The 16,509-nt window shown below is 46.0% G+C and overlaps 4 protein-coding genes across 4 annotated transcripts; 2 read left to right on the plus strand and 2 right to left on the minus strand.

Moving 5' to 3' along the window:
- Window positions 1-411: 411 nt before the first annotated feature.
- Window positions 412-1,741, minus strand: N7479_001952 (uncharacterized protein; the record flags this gene model as incomplete). The annotated part of the gene is made up of 3 exons (XM_057249649.1): window positions 412-1,128; window positions 1,186-1,504; window positions 1,566-1,741. The coding sequence occupies 3 exons, from the start codon at window positions 1,739-1,741 to the stop codon at window positions 412-414; spliced, it is 1,212 nt and encodes a 403-aa protein (XP_057114081.1).
- Window positions 1,742-4,569: 2,828 nt separating this feature from the next.
- Window positions 4,570-6,565, plus strand: N7479_001953 (gamma-glutamyltransferase family protein; the record flags this gene model as incomplete). Its single annotated transcript, XM_057249650.1, has 4 exons — window positions 4,570-4,734; window positions 4,805-4,823; window positions 4,886-5,235; window positions 5,288-6,565. The coding sequence occupies 4 exons, from the start codon at window positions 4,570-4,572 to the stop codon at window positions 6,563-6,565; spliced, it is 1,812 nt and encodes a 603-aa protein (XP_057114082.1).
- A 1,564-nt stretch (window positions 6,566-8,129) lies between these two features.
- On the plus strand, window positions 8,130-8,441 carry N7479_001954 (uncharacterized protein; the record flags this gene model as incomplete). The annotated part of the gene is made up of 1 exon (XM_057249651.1): window positions 8,130-8,441. One exon carries the CDS (start codon window positions 8,130-8,132, stop codon window positions 8,439-8,441), a length of 312 nt encoding a protein of 103 aa, XP_057114083.1.
- A 225-nt stretch (window positions 8,442-8,666) lies between these two features.
- On the minus strand, window positions 8,667-9,854 carry N7479_001955 (uncharacterized protein; the record flags this gene model as incomplete). The annotated part of the gene is made up of 4 exons (XM_057249652.1): window positions 8,667-8,777; window positions 8,833-9,364; window positions 9,420-9,553; window positions 9,606-9,854. The coding sequence occupies 4 exons, from the start codon at window positions 9,852-9,854 to the stop codon at window positions 8,667-8,669; spliced, it is 1,026 nt and encodes a 341-aa protein (XP_057114084.1).
- Between the last annotated feature and the right edge of the window lie 6,655 nt (window positions 9,855-16,509).

A 16,509-nucleotide genomic window follows, 5' to 3' on the forward strand; every position in this document is an offset into this window, starting at 1 on the left:
AGGTTTGTGGTGGTTTGACAGAATGATCTATATGTGACAGTATATGTTTGATGGATTTGTGTTTCCAGGATTGCATCGGAGAGCGAATCATTGCAGGAGTTTTTGAATTGTTTTTTAGCCAGATTTGTTCAATACGCATCAACTTGACAAGGGTTTTGGTTTTAGAGATTGTCATGATTTGTAGCTCTCTCATAGCTTATTTGAGGCTATCTCGAGGCCGTCGTAGTATCTGTCTAGTTCGACTGTCCAACGTCAATTCCATCATTCATGTCATATTTCATGATATATGTCATTTAGCTGGTATCTTCGCCAGCGGCATTAGTCGTAGATAGTAGAAAAGTTGCCCGAGCATCAAATACAACAAGCAACATGAAAAAAGCCCTAAACCAGACAGCCAAATAAGCAAAAAGCCTACTCGCTCTTCGCCGGAATCACTCTAGAACACCACCCACACCAACCACGATACAAACCCTTCTCCTCCCTCTCAAGATAATTCCCTGTCTCCCTCTCATCCTCATACTCAACAACACAAGCACCAACATTAACCCTCTTCTTAGACTTATGCTTAACAACACCACCCAACCCAATGATCTCCTGTCTAAGATACCCAGGCTCCTCATCATCATGGCTATCCGTCAAGATACTAGCACCCTCATGACTAAACAACGGAGGTGCGGGACTATGCTCAGGACTACTAGTATCACTCCCAGACGTAGACTCCTCATCAGCCTCACAGTCAACCTCAAGCTCAATTTCCTGCGCAGCAAGACAGTTCTCACCACGCCCGCACTTAACCCCCTGGGAGCCTTCGCCAATACCAGTGCCCAGCCCGCCGCCGAGGTACGTGCTATAGCGCGTGCGCCATGCCCAGACACGACAGTATGTCGTGTCATTACTGCGCAGTGTCATTCCGCACTGCGTGCACAGCCAGACAGCTTCCTCGCAACTGCAGGGGTTTCGCGCGAAAGCAATTGCCGCGACGGTATTCTCGGCCCACGGGTCGGGGGTGTGCGGATCTGAGGTTGGGTAGGAAAAATGGGAAGAGAGTGGCGCTATTCCGCATGGTCGGCAGAGGCGGCGGATGCGGTTTTTCATAGCGATTTGGGAAGGTGGTTTAATTGTACAGTTCTGCAGAGCGGGGTTAGCGACTTGATGGTCTTTGTTGAGAGCGGAAGGTTGACTTACTCTGCATACAACCTTGGCGCAGCGTCGACACTCGCCCACCATGTCGCGCGCGCACTTGGCTACCTTCCCACGGGTCATACGGCTGTACTCGCCGCTTGGACGGCTTAGTAGTCGTATGACTGATTTGACACTGTCTGGGAGGACAGAGCCGCTGTCTAGCATCTCTGCTAAGGTTTCGATGTATTCATTCTCGCACCGGAGAGTTTCTCTCACTAGTTGGTGGCGGAACGGTGCCAGGTTCACATGGAACTGGCGACATGTATTTGAGAGGGCGTAGAGGGTGTTCAGGTCGATCGCACGAGCGATTCCTTTGACGATGCTATGGACGTGTTAGCTGGGTTTGAATCTCTTTTTCCGGCTGTCGGGAAACAATGGCATACGGATAACAACTCAAAGCCGCGGAGAATCCATTCCGATTGGGGTTTAGGATCTCCTCGGTCGTTTCATTCGGTGGTTCGGCCGGCTCCGACGCGATGGGGTCAACCGTGGGGTATGGCTTCTCCAAGAATGCCGATCCGTCCGCAAGCGCATCGTCAAGGTCGACAAAAACCACCATGCTGCTCCATCAGAGGCCTCTTCTCAAGATTTCATCAGGTAAGATCAATGGTTTTTATAGTGTCTTGATACTACCCTTTGGTGGGATGATGACGAAATGAAGGATTAATTGGTGCTCCGAAGACCGGGGCGGTGAGTTACGTGATCACATTCAGCCGTGAAGCTCCAGTGCTATTTTACTCTGTTCGATTTATTTAGAACGGAGGTCTTATGGATGCTATATGGGACAATAATAGATGCCATTTCCCCCTCTCATCCCCCCCAGTTACCCTCGGTCAAAAATACCGGGGAGTTCCTGCTTGACTCCGGAGATGCTGATAAGCTAAGCAAGTCCTTTGTTTCCTAATCGGGTAGGACATGCAGTTTTATACATTTACAGCACTGTTTTTCCACCATTGATTTTAGTATATACTCTTTAGTAGTGCCTCTTGTGGGGCTTGGAGCGTTTATGTCTACAACACATACACAAAGTAGTGCATCGGTGTCTAGTGAACGGACAGACGGAGTATTTAGGTCACTCTATATAACAGATTTCCTCTGTCGGGTGGGGCTTTCCTATCCTAGCTGCTGCCGCTTTTGTGAGGGCGCTCAGAGTCAGGCTCATTGAGTAAATTTCAGTCCAGGCTCAGGCTCACTAATCTGCCCAGTGCCATCCCACATGATAAATCAGCGAGGATGACAAGCAACTCAGAAATCCAAATGCAAGCCACTACAATCTACTCTTAACCTGAGCAATCCACCCCTGTATCGGTGAAATGGTTTCTAGTAAGTGACTCCTGTGCGAGGCAACGTCCGGATGTATCCTGTGACCCGCATTTTCACTATTCTATCACAAATTAGTACTGTTCTTATTGATTCTTGTGATGGGGCAGGAAGGATTTTCGTAGATATCTGTCAGTGCTGTTGAAGGCTGTTCATAAAAGACACTCCACGGTAATTTCAGGATATCATCTATGTCATAAATATCAGTCTTAACAAAATTTGTTCAGCCTTTATTGTACGAATATACCATTATCTAGGAAAATGTAACGACATCGACAAGTTGAAAGAGAAACTCAAGAAAATGATCAATAACGTGACTCTTATACCTTGGGGTCTTGCCTCTGATCCGATCATAATTCCTATACATGCCTTTGATTAGAGAGCTACTTGATCACAACAAGATAGTATTGTAGGAAGAACCTCTGAGAACTTTAATGACACCCAATTTGTCGCTTAACACTGATATAACTCCAGGCAAACGTTGGACGCGGCTGATATATCATACATGGTCCGTAGCAAAAAATAATCAACTCGGGATCCGGCTTCAACTGTTGTTCAATAAAAGCGAAAACAAAGAAAACCACCAGGTTGCTATCCCAAGCCGCTTCAGCTGTCCTCGAGCCGTCTCAATCTTTCACATTCCAACTAAAGTGGCATTCAGCTGGTTTCTCCTCTACACTTATGGATGATAGCTTGGTCTTCCAGGGCTGATATTCTTCTCTCCAAGTATCGTATATTTTTGCCATCGCCATGAAGCACTGCGAGAACAAGCCAAAGCGTAAGATTGACGTGAAAGCGAGTGTTTGTGCCTAAAAACACAAGGCCTTTTTTCAGCGGCTGACGAATTGAGGCGATTGAAGGGAACGGCATTGTAATATGTCGCTTGGGGTAATGTTGATCAAGAATAGGTTTTGGTGAAATAGATCCAAGAAGTTGGGAAAGGAGGAGGAGACAATCTCAGTTTTTAAAAAGAAACTACATATGTAATGAATTTGTAAGTTCCGATTCCCATTTGGTTGTCGGCCTCTAGGTACATAATTAGGATTAGCACAAGATGAAGTAAGCTCTCAATTGAACTTCCCTAGGTAGAACCTTAGGTAGAAGGTTCCAAGGTTGAGGTCGTGAGGGATGTATGCGACTTGCGGATCCATAAATCTATAAGAATATTTTTGAATCTGTACATATGTAAGTACTGTGATATAAATTTAGGTACAGAAACAATTAGACAGTCATTGCAAACCCAACCATCCAACAAAGAGGAGAAATGGACTCAAATAGCATGTAAATGTGTGTATTCGCTAATGAGGTGAGGGTGCCAATAAATCTGGGGCAGAGTATCCATAGATATCCCGGGTAGTACACATCAGGTGAGGAGAGGGATGCTATACTATTGTACAAGCTTTGGCTCGGACGTGGTGGATCATTATGGGCTTCAACCCAAGGGATTTTGGAGTGGGTTCTATGTATGGCCTGGACAGTACACAGTAGGTGATATTCACTGCCTACAAGTCCTTAGTGACAGTGAGATAAGGGATACTGCGAGCTTTGTCCCAGGCATTATAGATAATTGGGGCTTTGAAACAAGGAATGTAGGAGTGTGCCTTCGTTATAGTTCCGGACCCCCGTGTTGCGGCTCTCGCTCTAGCTTTGTGATACTGTCTGAAGGGGCTCTTCAGGACCAACTTCCAGATTCCTTAGTTCAAAACCTCAATTATCTGTAATACTTGTGACAAGGCTCGCAGTATCCCTTCTCTCACTGTCACTAAGGACTTGCAGGTGAATAATTAGGGCTCAGGGGCGTGCTCAGTTATACTCAGTAAGCAAAAAGCGGCAAGGGCTAAGCACTAAAATGGAAACGGAAAACCAAAAAGTGACAGGCCGCTCCGGGGAAATGGATGGATCAAGTATGTACTTAGGTAATTACCGACAAGATTGGAGTCATCCCCGAATTGTTAAGCTTGCGGGATAATCTTTCATTGCTTTTCTTTGTTGGAGAAATTAGTGGGGGTTGATAAGCATTTGATATACCCCTCGTATCCCCCACTCTTTCACTTCTCCATCATCACCATGCCGCTCAACGCCAAAGCCGTATACACCCGCCAGAATGCGGACTATGTCCCATTTGCCAGTCGACGGAGTACCGTCCACAGCACGAAGGGCATTGTATCATGCACTCAACCACTAGCCGCTGCTGCGGGTCATAAGATCCTGAGCCAGGGTGGAAATGCAGCGGTATGCATCTTGTTCAATTCTATGTGTCGCATGGTACTTCAACAATGCTAACATTGATACTCTTGCCCAGGATGCTGCTGTTGCTGTTGGTAAGTCTCGTCTCAAGTGGCATAGTCACAGGAAACAATGAACTAATCTCATGATTCTACAGCTGCCGGTCTCAACATGACTGAGCCTGGCTCTACAGGTATCGGAGGTGACATGTTCTGTCTCTTCTACAATGCCAAGACGAAGAAAGTGCATGCCCTCAATGGCTCTGGTCGGTATCCTGGTAATGCCAGCTTGGAGAAAATCCGTAAAGATCTCGGCCTGGCCCCTGGTGCGCCGGGCAACATGCCCATGATGAGTGCTCTCTCCGCGACTACGCCTGGAGCAGCTGCAGGATGGGTGGATACTGTTGAGAAGTTCGGTAGCGGTAAGCTGTCGCTCGAGCAGATTCTCCAGCCTGCAATCGAGCTGGGAGAGGAGGGATTCCCTGTATCGGAGCTTTCGTCCCACGGTGTAAGTACACGATTTCCAATCGTAATCGCACCGTAAGCTAACACATATGCAGTGGAATGAATCTGAGAAGGATATCCGCAATGCCTCTCCTAATTTCCGTGAGATGTTGAAAGTCGATCCTTCAGCCAAGGATGGCGTGCGAGCACCCCTTCCAGGCGAAATCATGAAAAATCCCACTCTAGCCAAGACCTTCCGCGCCCTCGCTGCAGAGGGCAAGAAGGGATTCTACCAGGGCCCGATTGCAGAATCCATCGTCAAGGTGGTGCAGGATCAGGGCGGCTACATGTCGCTCGAAGATCTAGCCTACCACGCCGAGGTCGGAACGCAGGAAGTCGATGCGATCTCACTCAAGTTCACCGGCCAGGACATCGTTTCCAAAGCCACACCCGGCACAGATAGCGAGGCCAACCAGGGCGTTGAGATCTGGGAGCACCCACCAAACGGCCAGGGCATCGTGGCACTAATGGCACTCGGCATCATGGAGGAACTTGAGAAAGCAGGCAAGATCCCCAAGTTCACCGAGGCCCAGCACAACTCAGCCGAGTACCTACACGCCGTGATTGAGAGTCTGCGCATCGCCTTCGCCGACGCAGCCTGGTGGGTCACAGACCCAGACGTGGAAAGCGTGCCTTCGCAAGGCCTGCTCGACCGCGCATACCTCGCCGAGCGGGCGAAACTGTTCACCCCCGAACGCGCAGCAGATATCATGGACCACGGCAGTCCGGCGCACAACCACTGCGACACTGTGTACTTCGCAGTGACAGATGCCGAAGGCAACGGCATCTCATTCATCAACAGTAACTACGCTGGCTTCGGAACAGCCATCATCCCTGCTGGCTGCGGCTTCACGCTGCAGAACCGCGGTGCCAATTTCTCGCTGCAGGAAGGCCACCCTAATGCCCTAGCCCCGAAGAAGCGACCATACCACACAATCATCCCTGCCCTCATCACTAATATCGCCGATGGCTCCTTGCACTCCGTTTACGGTGTCATGGGTGGCTTTATGCAGCCGCAGGGCCATGTGCAGGTCATGCTCAACATGCTTGCCTTCGGGTACCATCCCCAGGCAGCGCTCGATTCGCCGCGCTTCTGTCTGGCTGCGCCGACGGATGAGACTACTGACCGCACGGTGTGGGTTGAGGAGGGTATCAGTGATGAAGCTGTGGAGGGACTGCGTCGTCTGGGTCACAAGATTGAGGTGTTGACTGGCTGGAAGCGGGCTATGTTTGGTCGCGGCCAGATCATTCGCTCGTATTACGATGATGGGAAGATGGTGTATGCTGCAGGCAGTGACCCTCGAGGCGATGGGATGGCGTTCCCTTTGCTGTAGAGACATGTTGAGAATCATGGAACTCAAAATTCAATTGTAGGCAAATAGTCACATGTGATCAACCATCGGGAAATCCAGGCTCTGTTTCGGTTTTTAAAATATCTCCATGGCTGTTCATCATTGGATATCTTTACCGATATTCAACCGACGGCACCAATGATATGCAGCCTTCTTCCGTCCACTGTACAGCTAGGCTCAGATAAAGACGACTTTGTTTCAATACAAAGTACAGGCGGGCCCAGTTTAAACGCCTGCTTCCTATCGAGTGACAAATTACTATTCATAAGCCCCTCTTAGTCCCTAGAATATTCCAAAGTTAGTCGCTACAGCATTGGTAAGCCATCGCCTACCTCACCTCACCTACACAACTACGTCAGTGTGTCAGTATACAGTACCCATCACAAGCCTCCTGCATACTCCGAACTCCATAACAACAGCATTCAACCCACAAAACCTAACCAAAAATCCCCAAACCAAAGAGCAAATGCATACTACTCAAGCCGGCAAGTCCGAGCGAGAGCGAAAGCGCAAAGCCTAAGGCGTCGAAAAGCCGCCTGATTCCGACAACCCCTGATCGACACGCCAGACCAACCTAACCTTGCCCCACACGCAAGCTCCAGCGAGCGCTCCGGACTCCGTCGAACAAAAAAAAAACACAATACTCCATACGAACATTGGCATTCGTAACCAAACAGCCAAGATCAGCACCAGTATACAAGTATGGTATGATGTATCACAAGTCAAGCGAACCTCTCAGCCCCTCCACTCCATCTCGAATCAAGCTAATCCATACTCCATATTGGGTATTTGCAAGCACCAATGCAAAGGCCAGATCAAAGCCCAAACCCCCCACAGCACTCTCCACGCGAGATGAAGATAGCCCGTACGCGACTCCACCAAATGCCGGATTCACATGATTTCCCTCCCCAGCGCTGGAACCAGTCTAGCTGGGGAAATACAGTGGGGAGCGGGCAAGGCCGTTTACCATATCGAGAATAGCCTTGGGTCTGCGCGTTAATTAAACGGATTTGGGGCGTGAGTCAGGGCGTGAATCATTCCAGACTGGAACCTAGCCTTGAGACAGAGACATATCCACTCCAATATTCCCGGACCCCAGAGCCGGCCGAGAGGAAGGGAGGTTTTTTTTTTTTTTTGGAAATTTGAGTTCGGGTGGGTATTGTTTTCTAATTGGAATTGTAACCGCGCTTGGTATCAACAAAGGTTGGGATGTTTTTTCTTTCCAAGCTTGGAAGACTGAGGTCGGTTTGTTCCGCTTTACATAGGCGAAAGTCTATTTTCTTTTTTCGATGGAATATATTTCCGCTCCGGTCGGATATCGCTTATCTCGTCTGGAGGCTGTAACGGTCAACTGAGCCATGGAATGAATGGGTGATGGTTGGTTTGATTAAGTTGAACCTTGGAACTTTATCTCGAGAGGTTAATGTTTCGTCGAATTTGGAGCTATATACGTTTATAAAGTGCCGGTGTATGGTGCAATCATCCTAAAACAAAGTTCGTGATATATTTGAATGGCCTGCAGGGGTGGGTATAGGTATAGTAAAAAATGGCAGAAGGAAAAAAAAACAATCATAATCGTGGTCGTCGCAAATCACACATAAAGCAAGACGTCAAACAAAGGAAAAGGAAGAAAAAAAACATCAAATCTAACCCCCAGTTCGTTGGCTCCGTCCGCAAGACCAAAGAATCAAACAACCGATATCGGGAGATCGCTTATCTTCTTGGTGTTGCTCTATTTGGAGGAATTGTGGCTGGGCGCGTGCTGGAAGCGAATGCGACGGGTGGACCCGGAGTCGAGGTGGTCACACTCCGGACAAGATTGGAGACAGGTGGAAAGAACCCTGCTAATGAGCATTGAGCCATTTATATGTGCTCCATAGAGAGTGTCGAGGCTACCAGTGATCCTCGGGATTCCCGTCCCTTGGACCCACATCTGTTTTTTTTGCCATGGAGTCCAAGGTTTTCCAGGGCTGTTGGATCGTCCGCGCTGGTTTTGTATGGAGATATACCCAAGTAGTCGTGCAGTCATAAGATACGGACATCTATGATCAATATGATTGACCAGAGAGCTTCGATGATCATTTCACATGCCCCAGGTCCCTGTTTGGAACTGGTGCATGGGGTGGACCTGGTCCTCGTATGGAAGGCAGTCTGCGCTGGACCACGGAGGCGAAGGGTAATGGCACTGAACAGGCTAAAGTTATATTAGCCAACGGTCATACCGAATAATGGCAAAGAAAAAAACTCACCGGCTGGATCATATTCTCCCCCATGGACATGGGGACTAGATGCGACGGCGGCATACCAGCATCCGTTTCCCAGCGGAGGGGAGTGTGCATCTGAAGTGGGGACGAAGTGACCGAGCCCTTCATGATATTCTTCGGGTACTGGTCGATAACAGACACGGACGCGGAAGAGATAGAGGAGCTAGAGTGGGGAGGGAGAGAGAAAGTTGCATCCGACAGAGGCGAGGGGCAGGTATCTGCGGGGGAAGAGTAGAACGGGCTGTCGTCGACGGATTCGGGGAGCTGAGTATGGAAGGCTGGGCGGGGCTGTAGGGGCAAGTCGACGCCGCTCCACATCATTGAGCAGTCGTTGGCCAGGTCTGGGTGAATCCCCGGAGCGACGAGTGAGCCGATGGACATGGAGTGTGAATGGGGGGTTGCGGTCAATGGCATTCCGGGGCCCATTGGCATACAGCGCGAGACAGCGGAGTCGGTTATGATATGCTTTTGGGCGTTGGATGCCCATGAGGGATGTCCTGATTGCGATTCGAGTTCGCTGCCATTATTGTCAGTATATACCATATCGCCAACAGCTTCCCAGTATTACTCACTGTCTCTCCATGTGGCGGGCAAGTAGATCGGCGCGGTGGAATGCCTTTTTGCATCCGTGTACTGCGCAGCGGTACGTTGCCTCGGGGTTGTGGTTCAACTCATGGCGTCTTCGGTGCTCAGCCCTGGTGAAGACCTGCAATGGAGTTAGTTTGATTGATGCGATGGGTGTATATTATTGCGCCGACCTTTTCGCATCCTGGGTGTTGGCAGGCATGCACGCGCTTTCCCTTCTTGGCCTTGCTGATGCGATGGGTGGTTGGTGTATAGGTGACGGGCATAGTGGCATCCTGGGAGTCTGCACGCATACTATTCTTCATGTTGGAGTTGGAAGCAAGTTGTTGAGGTTCCGGGGAAGAAGAAGAGGAGATGGAAGGCGAGTTCAAGACACAGACGATATGGGTTGGAGTAATGCGCCCTGAGGATGGCCGAGCCATGATGTGTAAAGAGAATGGAGGGGAAAAAGTAGATGAGGGGATGAAATGATATAAGATAGATCGGCAGGATTGAATCGTGAATATATAAGAATCTTGAAAAGAAGAGATGAGATGAAGAGAGGAGGGTGGACTGATATAGCACTAGAAAGGCTGTTCCTACAGATCTACGAAGACGGATTAATAGACTTTGAGTAAATTGGAGGAAATTAATATAGAGAAATAAAATAAAATAAAAATGTAAAAATATAAAAATATAAAAATGAATTAATACATTCCATGCTAATAATAATTTATCCAACAAAAATAAATCCAACATAAGGCTAAATAAGGGCTAACTGAGATTAGATCCAGGGAAAAAACAGCACGGGCGTGGAGGCGATGATCGCTCTGCGGGATGATCAGAGCATAAGCCGTACTAAATTTACACGACAGGGGGGATTGCATTAGATCCAACATGAGGTGCGGCTGAGGCGCACTTTCCAGTCCGCCCTTCAAATGATCCATAATAAGAAATTAGGCGGAATAACCCGTGTTGGTTATGTTGGGTATGTTGGTTATTGTTGGTTGGTTTTGTTGGAGAAATAGGCGCTGTTTCGCCGTTGGTCCGTTGGCCCAGAATGGGCGATTATGGGAGATTATCTAGTATTTAGGTGATGTAACTATCTAGTGTTCTAGGAGGAAATTACAGGGATTTCAAGTGCCGTGTCAACCAATTTCTTTTTTTTTTTTTAATAACAGACAAATCATTGAACGAAACAAAATCGCTAGGATGATTCTGATCTGAGCTTTTCACCTCTAGAGACGAGTCCAAGCTCCCAAGAGTGCAACGGGTTTATCCCATCGCAACGCTAACCTCGAATGGTATATATATTGCGCTGGTTTAGGTAACTCGCAGGACCGGTTTAAAGCGCTATTCCGAATATAGTATATAATAGGCTGTCTACTCCGGCCAAGGGCTACTACAATTGGATACCGACGGGCGGAAGATTTTTCTGAATTAGGAATACAATGTAAACATAATATGTACATTTCCAATAGGTTCTATTTTGTATATAAATATAACCAAAGGATTCCTTATGTTGGTTATGTTGGTTTATGTTGGATAGGATCTTGGGAAAGAACGGGGAGATCCGGTGGATCCGAGCAAAGCCTCAACCAAACTCTTGAAAGTCGGTTAAATGTAGCTAATTCGAGTTCACACTAAGCTAGAAATTGAAAAGTAGAAATAGATTAAAATAAAATAACACGGTAAAAAAAAATAACAACTGAAAAAAAAAAAGGGAAAGACACAGGGCCCTTGAAATGACTTGGCATTTAATCTTCCAATACGCTCTTGTTTCAGTATGCCGATCCCTAACTGTTAGACAGATACCCCAACTTCGGCTCCGACTCTCAAAACGTCAGTGTTCGTCCGGGCCCGTGGGGGAAAGACCATCTGGTGGAACACTATATTTCATATATTCCATAATATAATCTAATATTCGATACTATATTCTATATACCTACATTATATTTCATATATCCTACTATATCCTACATACTATTGATTCACTTCTAGGCTAATGAATTCTTTCCTTTCTCCCGAAAGTTACCCTGCACCCCGCCCCAAGCGACATTGCATAACCGGAGAATAGCTCCCCTGTCACCCTCGTGGCAGAGCAAGCATCAGGAGCCGGATCCCAGGCCGTCGTAAACATCTGACTTAATAATATCACACTATCAATAACATGTTCTAGTTAGTCCTTTTAACTTAATATACATCGACTACTGCACAACTAAAACACGCTATGTGCAACGCCCATCCCCTGATCCCCCCCCCCCCCCCCCCCTATATTTCTGGAACTCTACCTTCTGCAAATCCCGAAAAAGAATCAAGGAACAATAGACTAAAATTAACGAGCACATTATGCAGGCGACACTCGAAGGATCCATTTCAAGGCTGAAATATGTCCCGTGCTGACGCCCGTCACTATCGCGACCGTTGACTTATGCGACTAGGCGAATCATGGGCACCAGATGCGTGGCTGTGGGGAGGAATGTGGAATTTCTCGTTTCTCGCATGATCCACCATCGACATTGTGTTTTGGCTGCAGATTATGAGGATCAACGATGAGAATCATGACCTGGACTGCAAGGCATTCTTGCAGGGGTCTTGAAACGTACGCTGTAATTGGGTGGTCCGTATAAGATGAGCATCTAGAAAAAGAAAGAGTCAAATATGCAACGTGCGGGAACTACTACAGCCTCTTTTTTTTCCTTTTTCCAGCTTTCCAAGTTTAGACACGTATGATATACCCCCTACCGATACCCTTGTCTATACTGACCAGAAAGGGTCTTGTCTATGTTTGATCGGCTGCTGCGGCTAGGGGTCAAACAGCGGGCTTAGTCTGGGGTTTATACGGAATACAATACAAACAAACGCTTTTATTTTATTTTATTGTATTTCTTTTCTTTTCTTTTCTTTTCTTTTCTTTTTTTCTTCTTTTCGCTCAGACTACCATTAAAATTGATCGTCATTTACTATCATAGCCTTGTTGTGCATAATCTTGACCTAAGCCACTTCCAGTGTAGATACGATATTAATATGGATTGTACACAATTATGGGCCAATCGTAGTCTTTTTTTTAAAGAGAGAATTATTGTATGACCGGGATCTGGTTCGCGCTATTATGTACCCCCCTGTGCTTGTAATTTCCCACATGGCTCATGGTTAGTTCGCTTTCGCTTGTTAGCGTCTGTAGATCATGACTATATCGAATTGTACGGATGGAGGCTGATGTTTTTCAAACAGCGCTTGTTCATTCGTAGCGCTGTTGGATTATCGGTGTCATGCTAATGGCCGATATTTGTGCGGGGGTGTCTTGCAGACCGAGCTGTCAGATTCGGGAATATGGTATTCCAAGTCTATAAAAAGTCTATTAACACCTCTACTGGTGAACATGAAGATTACTCTGAATAGTTATAATCAAGAATGGCACATATATAGTAAGACGGGTAACCAACGGGTGATTTCCATGAAGATGAAGAAAAGCATACGGACAAGTGAGCGTGATCATCAATATACTTTGTAGGATGAACGAGTCAGAGAGCTTGGTTGGATGTTGGTTCTTTTTTTAGATGCTTACAATCAACACGGGCATAGGCCGTGCACGCTAGTCTACTTTTCATAGAAATTCATTTTCACATGTTATACATAAGGCATCCAAAGTACAAAGTACAATGTTCCACGTTCAGGACAGAGTCATAAATGACTGTTCTTGTTAGTACACTCTACATATGTACTTTGTATATAACTTCCTAATCTCAGATCCACCAAATAATAGCACCCGAATCTAATTCGCGGGAGAGTAAACAATTCTGTAGCATAGTTCAAATTAAATTATATTAACCCAGAGCTATCTAACATGTGCCACAGGATCAATGCGACCCATGTTCCTAGCTCTTAAGGTATTTACGGGATGCCCAGGATCAACACCCGTTAACCCAAGTTTTTTAGAGTACATCATTTGAAGCTGCCACATTTACTCTGTATACATTTGGACTTCCATCTGTATAAATAAAAAAAGGGGGGTTATGCAAATACGGAAAAAAGAGACGGAAAAAAAAATAATAAATTCCAGCGTATATGCGCGCATTTTCTTGTCCCCACCAGCCCCTCTCAAGCTTTAGAGGCTCTTTGATTCCAATCAGGTCACCCCGGTCAAGAGGTGGCCCTTCCGGGTCTCTCTCTTCCGGCCTCTCCCCCAGCTTAATCGGTGAAGTTCCATTTTAACCTCTCGTAATCGCGGATCTTCGATTTAGGAAGGTTAAGTGATAAAGTTAGCGATAAGGCTGATAATGTGGTGTATATGTACTCCGTACTCTGAACGGGTTACCTGATTTTGCAAATATGTATGGTATATATAATAGAGGTATGTTATACAAAGTACATAGGTATCATGGATTGTTCCATGGAAGATGAATCTCACCTCAGATCCAGTACCATCTATGCTGATTGGCGGAATTTTTATTCTTTCTGATTCGCTTACTGCAGGTAAATAACCCACTCCAGGTCTAGGCATTCCATGAGAACTTTGGGAGAGTAATATCACGCAATAGTTACCAAAGAATTCGTACTACCTAATAATCGAGCTTACACATGCTCCCAAGTAGTCCGGTATCTGATATTTGACCTAGAAACTGCCTAGGTAATTACCTAGGCCCCCAAGGTTCTGGGGCAAATAGCCGAATTGACGGTTTAACTTGGGAATTGCGGCTATTCCCGAAGTCTCGGTTGAACAACAACATATTGGGGCATCCATTTTCAGTAAAAAAGTACAAAAGTAAAAAAAAAAAAAGTATAAAAAACAAGATAAGGGAGATCAGCCGTACTTTAGCTCTCCTAGAAATGTGCCCGTTTGTTAAAGTCTCACGTTCGTAATTGGAGGCCGTTAGGGTCTAAATCAACCTACTGGGTTGAAATTAAATCCATCCACGTGGAAAATCTACGATGCTCACTCCAGGGCTACATTCCAACGGAATATACAAATCTAGTTTAGTTCAGCTCCACTTTGCAAATCGGGTTATATGATTATTCCCTTATCATTGGACAATATGGCCCTCAATGTTTCTACTGGTTTTGTGACTCTAATCAATTCTATCTCATTCTTCATATCTTTCACAGTAACTCCACGTCAATGCCTCGGTTCTTGTGTCTCGGGTGCAACGGCGCCCTCGTGCGTCTTGTGGCTCGATGTACCATAATATCTATATATTAATGTACGACGTACCTAAATTAGTCTCCTGCCAAGCAAGGTCTAGGGTACTCCGTAGTGAAAAGTGTGATCGATCTGCACTCACAGCCCAATCCTGTTGAGCAGATCGTCGCTATCTGTGAAGGTCTTTTTCTGGCCCATCAAATTAAAGCGGATTCGTTAGTAACTGAGGCATTTGTCTTTCCCCTGCAACTACAAAGTACACCATACCGAATACAGCGCACTTGCAGGGATTTGAAAGATTAACCGAACATACGAAGAGAAAACCGGACTCAACCTGTGACAATCCCTTTATCCATGTCCCGGGATCTACCATACCTACCTAGTGCTATCTCATCTGCTAGGGTATCTACTAAACATTCTACAATCGTCAGAGAATCTACCCATGCTTCCTGGGGTATTTCCCCACACGGGATCGCAAAACCTTTCACATTATGAGTCGAGGTCTGAGCTTTGCGAAGAGTGGAGCAACGGTGTAAAGAAATATCAAAAACAAAAAAATGAGAATTGGGTTTCTCCTTTTTACAGGGAAACATTCGGCGTAATCAAAGTTGCCCGGTAATTGTACTCCATGCTTTTTTTTTTTTTCCGCCTTTTCGCAGGGATACGCTAATGGCGTAAACCCCCTGCATTCCATTCGGCTCGCGTTTCAGATAGGCCTGTCGATCAGGCCATGTGGTCACAGGGCTTTTGGCGAGGCAGATTTTCGCCGCCTGAGCACCGATGCCTATATATGGTAATGATCGTTGGTTTTATCTTCTTTCAATAATGTTGTCATCAATATGTTGATCCCCACGTATAGTATATGCATAGAAGTCGAGGATCTCGAAAATAATTTCATGAGTCGAGGAATGCAACATTAGTTTACTTTTCAATAATATACTCGTCTTGGCTGTGAGCTTTTTCTTTTGTGGAAAAACTTTTGTGGAAAAAAAAAACGGTTTCTTTTTAATTTTTATAACAAATGCAAGCTAACATTGCATAGTACTTTGTACCCGAGCTCATCTCGAAGCCTACGGAGAACGGCCGAGCGTAACAAGGTCATTGCAAGTTATTAATTTTAATAAACCCACTTCATTTCCTCTTAGAAGTGGGCTTGGAGTCGGCTTACACCAAGGATCATTATCCTTGTAGCCCATGTGGCTACACTAAAAAAGGAAGTAAATGAGAGCTAATTTGGGGGCACGTAACCATGCAGGCCACTACTGCAGGATATGCATGCACAGATGAGTTACTAGCCATTTCTGGGCAAATGTACTTTCCTACTAAAGTGTTGACTGTTGACTCGAACAGGATTAGGCGATTCGTGCCGTTTCACCTTCTCTTACCGAGTCCATGTGGTGGACAAATCTGCAACTAGTGGATTAGGAAGTTGCTCGTGCGGATCCGGTAAATTTTGCTACATTTAGCATCTTAATACTTATTTATAACCATTATCCTGATATATTATTAGCCTACATTTACTTTCCAGACTTGTTGAGGTTCTCCCGATCGGCTCGGGAGATACCTTTTCGACCTATATGGGTAAAACTATCAATGCAAATCAATATAGAGCTACTCTGGAGCACGCGAACAAGTAGCAAAAAAAAAATATTACCAGGCATATTTACTTTGTATATCTTACTAATAGGTTGTAAGTGTCTAGGAAGTATTCCAAATCAAAATCTAAAACCCCCAAAACCCGAAATCCGTCGGTGAATCGGTTTATGCGGGGAGGGGTTTTTTTTAAAAATTCTCTATTGACCTAGCACTTGCACTTGCACTTGCCAGGCACGGAGTATGGAGTACTCCGTATGTTGTAACTAGATAGAGAATGTAACTCTAGACCGGAAGTACATGCCGCCCTGCACAACAAAGGGGTGTAAAATGAACTAATCTTGACAGACCTTGGGAGGTATTTA

This window comes from Penicillium vulpinum (assembly GCF_028829585.1).
Source record: "Penicillium vulpinum strain IBT 29486 chromosome Unknown utg000001l_segment0_segment0, whole genome shotgun sequence".
Classification (NCBI taxonomy): Eukaryota; Fungi; Ascomycota; class Eurotiomycetes; order Eurotiales; family Aspergillaceae; genus Penicillium; species Penicillium vulpinum.